Source organism: Neolamprologus brichardi, chromosome 12 (assembly GCF_056152115.1).
Source record: "Neolamprologus brichardi isolate AB-2024 chromosome 12, ASM5615211v1, whole genome shotgun sequence".
In the NCBI taxonomy this organism is placed as follows: domain Eukaryota; kingdom Metazoa; phylum Chordata; class Actinopteri; order Cichliformes; family Cichlidae; genus Neolamprologus; species Neolamprologus brichardi.
Window position 1 is genome coordinate 37,803,728 of NC_142115.1, and position 12,919 is coordinate 37,816,646.

Sequence of the window (12,919 nt, forward strand, 5' to 3'; positions counted from 1 at the left end):
CACTTCCACTTATCCTTTTCAGGGTCGCGGGGTCACTGGAGCCTATCCCAGCTGTCTTAGGGCGAGAGGCGGGGCACAGCCTGGACAGGTCGCAGTTGTGTTATGTATTATTTTAATATTAATGTCAAGTGAATGGGATTTTTTTTCTTAGTCCATTGTGAAATTTAGAAAATCACATAGTAATTTAATTCAATTCAGCTTTATTTAGACAGCACCAAATCACAACAACAGTCCCCTCAAGGTACTTTATACTGTAAAGTAGACCCTACAATGATACGACGTCCAATGAGCAAGCACATCCAAGATGACAGAGTCCCCGGGTGGAGCGCCCTCAACCATCCTACCCAGGGACGCCAAGCCTGAGACAGTCCTGGCCACTGCAGCACACGCTAACCCAGTAAACCTATCCCAGGCAGGGGGAACTGTTCCCTGATGTTCATCAGCAGCTGTTCTCACAGGACAACATCTGCAACATGATTTATAAAATATGGTCCTGGACATGTAAAGTATTTAAAATGTAATTAAACAACCCCAGCCTGAAACAAACACAACGATAACACTGATGGGGAATATTTGTCCTCAGAGGAATTATGTTTACTTGCAGCACTTTTACGTCCACTGAGGTGTTTTCATTGTGTTTTATTGCTCAAAGGAATGGCTGGCTAATAAAAATGTGATAATTCTTACAATTCTTCAGCCATAAAGGAGTGTAGAAAAGTGAATGACTGATAACATCTGTGTGGCTGGCAGAGTGCAGACAGCTGCACATTTACAGTTTTTCTGCATTGCTTTAACAACAACAACAATAATAATAATAACTTTATTTATAAAGCACTTTCAAACAAAGTGCTGAACAGTTACATGGATTCAACAGCCACTTTATTAGGTACATCTGTTCAACTGCTCGTTAATGCAAATATCATTTAATCAGCCTGTAATGAATCAGCAACGTTAAAGCATGTCGACATGGTCAGAACAGCCTGTTGGAGTCAAACTGAGCATCAGGAAGATGACTGGACGAGGCTCTTGATACGAGACGAGTATTTCAGACACTGCTGGACTCCTGTGGTTTACAGAGAGCGGCCTGAGACAGGAAACATCCAGTGAGGAGCAGTTCTTTGGGTGAAACTGGCTCGTAGAATGAACTCGAGACAGGTGATAGGAAGGCAACAGTAACTCAAACAACCGCTCGTCATACACAAGTTATGCAGATGCGCATCTCTGAAAGCACAACACATCAGACCATGAAGCAGAATGGCTACAGCAGCAGAAGACCACACTGTGGGCTACACCTGTCAGCTAACAACAGGAAACTGAGGCTACAGCTCACATGTGACTCTAAGCCTTGGACTCTAAGGCTTCTGTCTTCACTGACAGGTTTCATCTGGATTTTGAAGTTAATACAGCAACATTTGTTCATGTCAAAACGGAACTGACAAACAAACAGTAGAGGGCAGCAACATCCCAGCGCTGTGTGTATTCTGCCTTAATACAGAAGACGAAGAAGAGAAGCGGCTGTTGTCAACAGTGTGGCCATATGGCTGCGTTATCCTTACGGTAGCCTGTGTGTATGTGAGGTGATACTACAAACATATTAGTGTCCATTACTGAGAGGCTCGGATCAGACGGTGCGTTTAGTCCCCGAGCAGCGACAGCCATGGCTCATCTCACCCAGAACCCCGCGGATAAAGAGCGGTAAGTCCAGGACCCTGGCTAAGCTACAGCTAACAGAGCTAGCCGGTTTCTCGTGCAGACTCTTGTGGAGAGTTTTAAACATTTAAGGAAACAAATGCACCTACAAACGACACGTGCTTATTTTAAGATGTTGAAGCACACATGTGGATCCTGGGAGAGAGATCTTCAGTTCGGCATACAGTCCCGCAGCTTTTAACTGAAGCTCCACGGAAAAAAGGTTGTTTTAAGGGTTTAAATGTTCACTTCAGAGCCGAACCTCGACGATGAAACGCCGGTGAAACGAGGACATTAGGAGAAGCTGACACTGAGTTTTTAAAGGACTTTTACTGAAATGTCTTTCATGCCGATATTTAAATCGTATTTTGTACTGAGCTGTGTGTAAAATCACGGGGAACAGAGGGAAAGTTAAATTGCGCATTTTCTACATGAAGTTTGGCCTGTGGTCCTCATCCTTAAGCATGACGTGTGATTAGAAGTTTAAGCTTGATGTTTACAGACCGCCTTATTTTTAAAGCTAAAGGGACTAAATGTGATCAGAGTCACATTAATGTGCAGAAAGTTTGCTGAATGTTCCGGTTCGGAGAGTTTGATCAGATCTGTGGAGCTCAGAGTTCCTCTTTGTGGAGCTTACAGGATGTTTCCCTCCTCAGTCAGAGGAGCTGGTACCACAGGGATCTGAGTGAAGAGCGGAGAAACCAAACTGGAAGACAAAGGTCTCATTTCTTTGTTTTGTTTACAAGCAGACAGACGTTCTTGTAACTTTTAAAGTGCTCTTGAGCAACAGTTCTCCAGAAGGCCTCCATTGTCTTCTCTCATTTTTAGCCCAGTCCTTGTTCCTGACTGTTTTTATAGTGTTTGTTTGTTATCTTTGTTTTGATGAAGCCTCTGAACTCTGACCTACGAATCACTGAAACATTAAAAACAGCTCCCAACTGAAGGCATGGACCCGCGCCGTGCCGACACACAGCAGACCGTTTCTTTAGTTGAGTCTGTGAAAAATGCCAAAAACATCACATTTTGACATAAAACAGTATTTTTGATCCAACACGCTGATTCCCAAAGAGCTGATAACGTGACATATCTCAGCGTGGTGTGGAGCGTTTATTTAGAAGTCTAAAGAAAAACTGTACAGAAGAAGTGTGAGGCCTAAAAACTCTACAGTGGATCAACAGGATCTGAAAGACCTGACACAGGAGCTGAGAGATGATTCGGATGAGCTGATCGTCTAATGTTCACTGAAGCTTCATCAGAAATGTCTCAGTGGAGGACGGCTTGTAGGAAGACCTTAATGAAGGGATACAGGAGGAAAGTCGGAGCCCTGAAGACCAGAGGAACAGGTCTGATTTAGAGATGGATCCACATCAGTGTGTACGAGGAGGTCCCACACTGAGAATCTGCAGGTGGAGACTCTGTCGTGGTTTCAGCTGCAGGTGGAGTCTGATCCTCCATGCAGGATCATCTGATCTTAGCAGCTTCATGTTTCAGCACAACGATGATCCCAACACACGTCAGTGAAGCACACAGGTGTCGTGTCCAAATTCATGGGCTGCTTCCTCCTGAGGACGCATTTGTAGACCGATTACGTCACAGCGACACTGAAGCCGCCGAGAACGGCACAACTCCCGGCACATCATTTTCAGATCACCACGGAGTTTTGTTACTCGGGTTAAACGTAATATATAAGTCACTTAGACAACCTAAAAATGTTATTGTTGGGCTTTTTTCAGTGTTTTGTTTGTTCGTGAGTAAATCGGTTTGGCTGAGATTAAAGTTATTAGATTAGATAAAATAAAACTTTATTAATCCCCCGGGTGGTTTTTACACAGCTGACTAAACGTCAAACAGAAAACTGATTAAACAGAAGTGTGAGACGGTCGAGAGTTTCCTCCAGTGTCCTGTTATATTTTAGACAGCAAGGAGCAGACGGCGAGTTTATGAAACTCCACCGAGACAGCGGTGACGCTAATCAGAAGGCTCGACCGTCCAATTTCACAGCCGTTTACTTCCGGCCTACCCGACCTCCTGAGGACTCGGCCCACCTAGACCGCGAAGGCCGGGTCCTCAGGAGGATGCAGCCCATGAATTTGGACACGACAAGGAGAACGCCATCAGAGCCGGGCCTCAGCATGACTGAAGCAGAGTGCGACAACACAACATGAGCGTCCTTCAGGAAGCTCGGGGAACTGAAGATCCTCAGAGACAGAGAGCAGCTCAGAGCTCACGCTGAGCTGAAGGATGAAGCTGCTCGCGCCACAGATTCACCTTCAGGCTGCTTGTTTTTGCCGTTTGCTGCATTTGCATTTATATTTACTCTCTATTCAAATTTTCCTACAAAATATAAAGAACTGAGGAGTGGCTGAAGACTGTTGCACAGCTCTGTATGCACACAGACACACACACACACAGCAGAAACGATGACGTTTGTGCAGCAGGCGATTCAGTGACATCAGTGTTTGTTTTAATGTGACTCAGAAATGCAAAATATTCACATCTGAGCAGCGAAACCAGAGAAGTTTCTTAAAAAGACAAAGATTTAGTTCTCTCTGAGTGTTTGGTGAGTTCTTACTTAGCGCGCTCGGCTTCATGCATGAGGACGGCTGTCGTCACTGAGTCGCTGCGTCGTCTGTTTCAGGTTCGTCTGCCTCTATCCCATCTACATCAACAGTAAGAAGACGCTGGCTGAAGGACGAAGGATCTCCGTGGAGAAGGTGACGCTTTAACGTTCATGTGTTTGATGACTACGCGCGCTCGCAGCCTGTGTGACGTGTTTTTGTAGATGAAAACGGCATAAAGATCATTAGAGCTCGTGCTGTGCGTCTACAAGGAGACGCACGACTGCTGAAAGATTCGTTTTTTTAAATGAGTAAAAATCATGACGCACAAGTGTTTGTAGCATAACATGGAAACAGCCTCTGATGAGCCTGAATGATCGTGTTTGATGTTACCTCTGAAACCTGAGCTGTGAACTTAACTCATCTTCTTTTAAAGGATTTTACAGTCGACTGAAACACGAGATAAGTGTGAAGAAACTCTTCGATTTAAAAAAAAAAAAGACCAGATGGATAAAAAAACCCTGAAACAAAAAGTTTCACTGTGAAAAGGTTGATTCTGTCCATGAGCAGTGGGCTGGAGGTCGGCTTATCATCAATAATATGCAAATTCTCATAACCATTGATCAAAGATCAGGGTCATTGATCAGCAGCTGTTAATCATCATGAAACGTTTCTCCCACTGAAAACATCCAGATGAACAGAATCAACCTTTTGGGATTTCTTTACCTGGATGACTGATCGGGCATCAGGACATCTGCTGCTCGCTCAAATGTACTAAAGTAAAATAAACAGGAAGTGGCGTGCTGAGTGTGAACGTGCTGCTGTGTCTGCAGGCGGTGGAGAATCCGTCCTGCACTGAGATCAGAGACGTGCTGGCGGCTGCAGGGATGAACGTCTACATGGAGGTAACACACACACACACACACACACACACACACACACACACACACACACACACACACACACACACACACACACACACACACACTCTGTAAAACACAGCGTGGTCGGACTCGGTGTGTCTCTTCCAGAACAAAATCCACCCCCGGGAGTGGAACAGGGACGGCCAGTTCAAAGGTCGGGTCAGAGTTCAGATTAAGCAGGCGGACGGCAGCCCGTGTCAGGAGAAGTTCAGCTCACGTGAGTGCTTTTATTTTGAAAGGACACTGCTGCACGTAGACGACATTAGGCGGTAAAGGTGTGCCGTTTGTGGTGATCGCAGGTAAAGACGTGATGATCTACGTCGCAGAGATGATCCCCAAACTGAAGACTCGGACCCAGAAGAGCGGAGGAGGCGACACCAGCTCTCAGCAGGGGGAGGGAGGGAAGAAGAGCAAGAAGAAGAAGAAATAGACACAAAATGATTTTGGTTTGTCTTTAAATGTGTTTTTGTTGCTTATTGATTTGATTGGATGAGAATCGGACGGAGGCAGGTTTTTGTTTCTTATTCTGCTTCCAAAATGAAAACCTGAACGTTTTTCACGTTCTCATGTGTTCATTTATGTTTGAGCTGAGGGCTCCGTTCACCTCACAGCTTCACACAATAAACGTTTCATTTTCTCTCCTTTTTTTGTTGCCTTCGTGTGTCGACCTCAGAACGAATCCAACAGTGACGTCAGCATCGGCGCGTTCTGAACCTAAGTTCCTTTTCCCCACAGGTTTGACCAATGACTGTAGAAAACATGGACGACCTAATAGCTCCCAAAAAATGAAGCCCAGGCGTCTCTATCGCCCCCTGGTGTCTGACTGCAGTATAGGTCATAAACCCGCCTCCTCCATGTTAGCGGATAAAGATGCTTTCTTTCATCATCAGTGTTCAGTGGGCTCTTTTCTCACAGGGTGGATTAGTTTTGACTGTCTTAGCACTTTCTCAGTCTCTGCAGCTCACAGCGGGTAAAATAAGTCTTGAACACGTTACCGGTTTTCTAAATATGTTTGTAAAAGTGATGTTGCAATGAAATTCTCTTTCTGTGACCACTCATTCGGTCGACACATGCAAAGAAACCAAAGCAGAGAGAAGTTATGTGTAATAATGAGAAGTGACACAGGAGAAGAGTTGAACACATGAGGAGGACGGAGGTCGTGACCCCAGCTGACATCAGTCCTGCCGCTTTGATTAACATCAGCTGGTTCAGTCCCAGCGGCCGATACAGGGGTGTGTCACACTGTGACGTGGATGTTAACTGGTAACCACTCAAAGCATCGAAGAGCGCACTTGTGTGAATGAGGAATGAGGGTCAGTCATCCAGGTCATCATAGTCTAAGGAGCTTGGAAAGAAAAGCGTCTGGACTTCTTTGGGTTGCTTGAAGACCCTACAGGGCAGAACATGTTCCCTCTAAGCCTGAAGGGAAAAAGAAGGAACACACACATGTAAAGGAAGCACTCAAAACATGCGGTTATCGTAATTGGGCGTTTATAAAGTCAGCAAAGATGCACCGAAAAGAAGATCAGACCGAGGGAGGATAAGAAGGACAGACGCAACAACATTGTCATCCCCTATGTAGCCGGTGTATCAGAGAAACTCAGGAGAGTTTTCTCCAAGCATGACATCCCGGTGTACTTCTTTCATAAACTGTTTATGCTGAGTCTGAGTCTGCAGAGGGTCCCAGTGATGTGGAAGACATCATGCCTCGTCCCTGTACCAACAACGCCACGTCCCAGTGGCCCCCAGGATTACAGGCCCGTGGCACTGACCTCCACGTCATGAAGACCCTGGAAAGGCTCATCCTGGACCAGCTGCAACCCATAGTAAGACCACATCTGGATCAGCCTTATCAGCCTCGTCTCAGAACAGAGGACGCCATCATCTACCTGCTCAATCGTGTCTACACCCATCTGGACCAGCCGGCTAGCACAGTGAGGGTCATGTTTTTTTGACTTTTCCAGTGCTTTCAACACCATCAGGCCGACCCTCCTGGGTGATAAGTTAGCAGCGATGCAGGTGGATGCTTCTCTGGTGTCCTGGATTGCTGATTACCTGACAGGAAGACCACAATATGTGCGTCTCCCACAGTGTGTGTCTGACACGGTACTCAGCAACACAGCGGACTGTCCTCTCCCCCTTCCTCTTCACCCTCTACTATTGCTAGTGCTATTCTTAGTTAGTGTATTGTCTGTCTTGTTAATGTTTGTTTATAATGCAGCACTGTAACGAAAAATAATTTCCCCCAGGGATCAATAAAGTATTCTGATTCTGATACTTCAGACCCAGCAACACGCTCAGACACAAACTGGTTCATCACAAAGACAAAACTCCAAAACACAGACTTAACAATGTGGTGTTTGCTGTACAGCAGCGAGGAATGCCCAGACCTCTACATCGGAGAGACCAAACAGCCACTTCACAAGCACATGGCACAACATAGAAGAGCCACCTCCACAGGACAAGATTCAGCTGTCCATCTGCATCTAAAGGTCAAAGGTCACTCTTTTGAGGATGCCAATGTTCACATTTTGGACAGAGAGGACAGATGGTTTGAAAGAGGAGTGAAAGAAGCATCTATGTCCACTGTGAGCGACCATCTTTGAACAGAGGCGGTGGTTTACGACACCAACTGTCTGCCATCTATAATCCAGTTTTGAGATCCCTCCCCAGACGCCTTAACGCCCACTCACATCCTGGGCCATCTGACCTCAGGACATCACATGATAAGGTGGGGCCAGGTTTCACAATGAACTCACCCGAAACTCTGGCTGATTGGGACCCACACCCAGTTTCACACCTTGGCTCAGGCGATTAGAGGATCATCAGGGGGTCCTTTTGTCCCTCTGTGGGGGGAAACTCCCACTAGGTTTATATCTGGGACTCTCCACCATTTGACCTTAGAACTGAAGAAGCTTCTCGGATGAAGGTGAAACGTCTTCAAGCAACTCAAAGAAGCCCAGACGCTTTTCTTCCCAAGCTCCTTTGACCAAACAGCACAGAAGCTACACCGGGACCTTCACTGGATGGTTTCCATGGCAGCAGCTCCTTCGGGTGTCACTTCCACTTTATTTATTGCGATTGTTTGATTTGATGATTGTGTTTCTGTTCGATTTAAACAAACGATCACGGAATAACAGGACCAGTCAGGAGGTTTCCATAAGTCCTACAGGCCTGAAACGCATCACCACAGTGGCCTGATGTGTATATGCGGTTACTAGGCAACAGGTGAGCGTTGATCGGCTGACCAGCGGACCCGGTGTGCTCCTGATCGATTAACCTGCCCCTCTCTCACCTCTACGCGGAGCTTCGTCCCGGATGGCCGGGGCGCTCACGGACCCGACCCGGGCTCCGGTGGCCTTCGGGCGGCGGGCCGTGCCGCAGCTGTTCGGGGAGCTGCCGCGGGCCGGGGCTGCGGCGAGGCTCCGGGCTCTGACGTCACTCTGCGACCTGGTGCACGAGCCGGAGCGACTGTACCAGGCTGTTACCGGAGGTAAGAGCTCAGAGGGTCACCGTGAGGTCCGCCCTCTGCACAGAGGTGTGCAGTTCAGGGGAAATCAGGGAAAGAAGGGAGGAGCCGTGAAACTGTGCTGACATCCAGGCTTTTGAAAACTATAAAACATAACGTGAGGACTTCAGGTGTTTCACTAGCTGTTATTGGCGTGTTTGAAGGTGGGACTTGGGGTGGCACCGGCCCACTCTGAAGTCTGACTAAAATGGAGGAAAGTTGGGAAAAGTACAAACTGGTTCTTCTTCTGCAGGTTTTCTGAAGCAGCTGAAGGTTTTGTTCATGGATGAAGATCCATCAGTCAGAGCAAAGACCTGTGAGCTTCTTCACCTGCTGACCTCACACAGCATCGGCAGGTACGTGCACCGAGACAAACAGGCACAGCACCGGGAGGAAAACGGGGTCATCGGGTCATTCTGTTTAAAACGGAAAAGCAGGAAAGCAAAACACGCACAATTGCAATGAAGAGGCAAACAGATCAAACAAGCACATAAAGCAAAACAACAGATACACAAAAATGACGACCTAAAACTAGCAAAACTAGTAAATAAAGCTTCTCATGTCTTTAAGAGTCGATCACAGACCAAAGATCCGCTCAAACACTCGAGTTCACCACGAAGAAGCAAACAGAATCTTGTTTTGGGAGTTTTTCAGACACGAGAGAAAATGTTGAGCCTGAAAAGTTGACAAACGGCTGTTCTGGAAAAAAGGATGCGACGTGTGAGCAGAACGAAAGAGAAAATCTGAACTGCTGGGCTCTCAGTTTCTGCTGTGCTGCGACCCCACCAGAAGGTGGCACTGTGACCTTTCATAATGTATTTGAATTATTGATAAACTAGTTTTCAGCTGCAGGTGAACTTAAAGAGCACACACGACACACGCGGCACCGTATCAAGTATTTGTGTTATGGAGCTTTGAAACATGACTTTGAAATAAATGTCCAACACAAATGAACAAACACTTTTTTAAATTATTTGACAATAAATAAACCACCAAATTACACAAACACTGTGAAATAACTTTTCAATTTTATTTAATAACCTATTAAAAACACAGAATTGACCTTTTTTAAATGATTAAGATAAATAAAGCATTACATAAGAGCTAAAGTTGCGTCTGCCTGTGGACCATTAACTAGCAGAGTTTCTTTTATAAATTTAGGATATTTGTTGGGATCCGTTTGTGTCATTTTTTGAATCTTTCTGAAAGTTCAGGAGCTTTAAAGCTGTTCAGGGTTCATGTGTGTGTCCTGTGGCCTCCTCCTGCAGGCAGGCCGTCCTCGCCTCCTCCCTGCTCCCTCCTCTCTGTCAGCTGCTGGACGACTCCTCGTTCTCCTGCAGGAGGAACGTCCACCGAGTGCTGAGCCGCCTCGCTCTGCTGCCTGCAGGTAAGCTCGGATTCTCAGCATCAGCAGCTGAACTCAAACCTGGAGTTTAATGATTGAGGACTAAGATGATGTTTGAGGGGTCAGGGGGCGTGTCCTCAGGGCAGCAGGTCACACGCTGCAGCACTCGTTTGTGGGCGTTCATGAGGACAGTTCAGGGCTTAATTGTGGGTTTTCACGCCGCCCTGCAGGAGCAGAGGCTCTCCTCTCTCTGGTGCCTAAACTGATGCTGAAACTCACAAAGGAGGAAGATGAGGAGGTGCAGCTGCTGCTCCTCTCCACCCTCACCCACTGCTCCAGGCTGGACGCCCTGCCGGGGTTGGCCTCCGATGGCGTCTCGCTGCTGGGACGCAAACTGTCCCACCGATCCTCGATCATCCGCCGAGAGGCGGCCGCAGCAATGATGGCACTCAGGTAGATCAGCTCGCTCTGATCCAGGCCGTGCTTTTGTTTCCTCGCCGTGCGCTGGTTTAACCGACTGTTTGTCTGCTGGTTACAGCGTTCCCATGGACGGGAAGCGACAGGTCTGCGAGGATGCCGAGGTCCTTCCTGTCCTCGTCGGTCTTCTACGGGACAAAGACGTGGAGGTCCAAGCCAACGCTGCAGGAGTCATCATGAACACCGTCATCATCACCACCGGTACAAACGCACACACCGGCTTCCACAGCCCTCAACTCAGAAACTCCAAACTTTGAATCATGATCAGTTCAATAAAATCGTTTTTACATCCACGATCAGTCTGAAGGTATCGACCAGCTTCAGTTTAGTTTTCATGTTTCAAACACAGAAGTACCTGTGACTGCAGGTAAGCAGCGGTGCCTGGACCTGGACGTCCTCCCCGTCCTCCTCGGCCTGCTGTCTGAGAAGCACGGGGACGATGACGAGGAGGAGATGAAGAAGAGGAGGAAGGCCCTCATCATGTACGTCCTTCGTGCGCTCACCTCATTGGCTGAGGCTCCTAACGGCCGCCGCCTCCTCCTGGAGCAGCTCCCCCTGCTGGAGAAGAAGGCTGAGGCCGCGGAGGTGGACCAGGACATCCGGCGGGCCACTCAGACCGCCATCCAGGTCATCACCTGGACTCCATGACCTCTGACCTCCAGAGGTCTCATGGAGTAAGAAAATAAAAAAGCAAAACTCATCACACATTTTCTGATGTCATTGTTAAACATCACATGACCAGTCCAATCAAATCTGGGTGCATCATGGGATATCTCTATAAATGTGTTATAGGAGTAGGTTGTTTACTTTAACTGCTGAGGACATTTACTCTAAAGTGTTCTGCTCATGCCAGCATGTGTTCACTGTGTTTTCTGAATGAAGAGCTTAAACCTGCATTTGTTCCAATGTCCAGCAGGGGGCGACACCTCCGGCTGAGTAAAGAAGTCTGGCGTATATCGTGTATCGTTAATGTCCGTGAATGTTACAGGTTTGTAAGCGATGTGTTTTAGTGGGAACTATGTTTACGGTCTGTCCAATAGAGAGGCGTTACCACGGCAACTAAGATGGGAACAAAGCTTCAAAAGGCGTCGCGTTTTAACCGGAACTAAACATTAACCAAGTGACACCGTTTTAAATGTATTTGAAAAACGAGAAATAAAAAAACGTCTCTCACACACGCGATGACATCACCAACACCTCCCAACTCCAAATTTGAACTTTTGTTTTATAAGAGGCGTGGCTACATGGGCGTGAATCAGTACACGGTGAAACGCTGTGTTCAGGGACATGAAATAATGTTCGGAAATTTTGATGGACACTTAAAAAATCATCACAGCTCACAGGGTACTGCCCCTCGGCAGGCTTCCTGAAATCATCCAATCAGATGACAGTGGGCTTAAATTGTGAGTGAGGTGTTAAAGAGACAGAAGCTAAAGCAGCTTATTTCAGACAGCTCCATGAAAGCTCAGATAAAGGATTACTTTGAACTGTTATTCATGGAAAGCCACTTTAGTCGTCTCCAGAACACATTTAGAAGAACAGCGAACATGAAATGAGAAAAATACGCCCACTTTCTACTTTACCACTTTCTGGCACAACACCTGGAGCTCAGGGGGCAAAACAATCGCATGGGTGCTGCTGTTTGACTGAGGAAGAATAAAGTAGTCGTGGTCAATCACATGACCACTTAAAGACAAAGCAACAAGGTGATATGGGAGTCATGATAAACAATATAAGCGTGTGTTTTTTCCTCAATAGTTTCGTCACGTTTATGAGGCGACAATGAGGCGACTGCTGTCTCCAGGTAGAAACAGGTCTGACACACCTGCTGCTGTCAGACCTGCAGGTATCAGGCTGTGATGTTTCCTTTATAGTGCACAGAAATTATGTTTTTGGAGTGGCACAAATAATTTGTGTGACATCTTATTGAAGAACAGCTGATTGTTCTGTAAACAGTTTGAAGAAATTGTTTAAAAAAGGTAAATGGATGCAAATAACTTTGTTTGCATAGCTTGAGCATATGATTTTAAAATTGACAATTTATATTTGCATTTAAAGTTAAGAAATATGATTCATTAAACATGTTTGTCGTTGTTACAGTAAAAAATATAACTTATTCTACTCACATTTTATTTTGTATTTATTTATTTTTTGTCTGATTTTAGATCAGTTGTGGTAGTACAGTCTGTCAAAATGAAAACATGACTGTAGATTCAGACACATGAGGCTGTGCTGAAAAGAATGAGACCAAACAAGACAAATAAACAGTTTTTAAAGGTGAAATGTGGTTAAAAATGGACAATTATACCCTGGACCCCAGTGGGTTAAACATTTTTTTAAAAGTAACGCAATAGTTACTTTTCAAGTAATTAATTTCTTTTAGTACCTTGTAACTAAATTATAGTTACTAGTTACTTCT

The 12,919-nt window shown here is 46.1% G+C and overlaps 2 protein-coding genes across 3 annotated transcripts; both read left to right on the forward strand.

Annotated features, from left to right (window-relative positions):
- Positions 1-1,483: 1,483 nt before the first annotated feature.
- srp19 (signal recognition particle 19) lies at positions 1,484-5,811 on the forward strand. The gene is made up of 5 exons (XM_087849554.1): positions 1,484-1,695; positions 4,328-4,403; positions 5,081-5,152; positions 5,279-5,387; positions 5,470-5,811. Exons 1-5 carry the CDS (start codon positions 1,658-1,660, stop codon positions 5,598-5,600), a joined length of 426 nt encoding a protein of 141 aa, XP_087705680.1. The 5' UTR covers positions 1,484-1,657; the 3' UTR covers positions 5,601-5,811.
- A 2,428-nt stretch (positions 5,812-8,239) lies between these two features.
- Positions 8,240-11,216, forward strand: rsph14 (radial spoke head 14 homolog). 2 transcript variants are annotated; one of them, XM_006808452.2, is made up of 6 exons: positions 8,240-8,663; positions 8,932-9,034; positions 9,947-10,065; positions 10,254-10,476; positions 10,562-10,701; positions 10,850-11,216. In XM_006808452.2, exons 1-6 carry the CDS (start codon positions 8,489-8,491, stop codon positions 11,146-11,148), a joined length of 1,059 nt encoding a protein of 352 aa, XP_006808515.2. In that variant the 5' UTR covers positions 8,240-8,488; the 3' UTR covers positions 11,149-11,216. The 2 variants fall into 2 exon arrangements, with proteins under 2 accessions (XP_006808515.2, XP_006808516.2); XM_006808453.2 differs by having other exon boundaries at positions 10,868-11,216.
- Positions 11,217-12,919: the final 1,703 nt, after the last annotated feature.

Excerpts from the sequence above, each read along its gene's own strand:
- srp19 (XM_087849554.1), top strand. The coding sequence starts at position 1,658 with ATGGCTCATCTCACCCAGAACCCCGCGGATAAAGAGCG. Across the intron at positions 5,153-5,278 it reads GGATGAACGTCTACATGGAG|AACAAAATCCACCCCCGGGA; the intron begins GTAACACACACA and ends TGTCTCTTCCAG. Across the intron at positions 5,388-5,469 it reads TCAGGAGAAGTTCAGCTCAC|GTAAAGACGTGATGATCTAC; the intron begins GTGAGTGCTTTT and ends TGGTGATCGCAG.
- rsph14 (XM_006808452.2), top strand. The coding sequence starts at position 8,489 with ATGGCCGGGGCGCTCACGGACCCGACCCGGGCTCCGGTGGCCTTCGGG. Across the intron at positions 10,477-10,561 it reads GCAGCAATGATGGCACTCAG|CGTTCCCATGGACGGGAAGC; the intron begins GTAGATCAGCTC and ends TGCTGGTTACAG. Across the intron at positions 10,702-10,849 it reads CACCGTCATCATCACCACCG|AAGTACCTGTGACTGCAGGT; the intron begins GTACAAACGCAC and ends TTTCAAACACAG.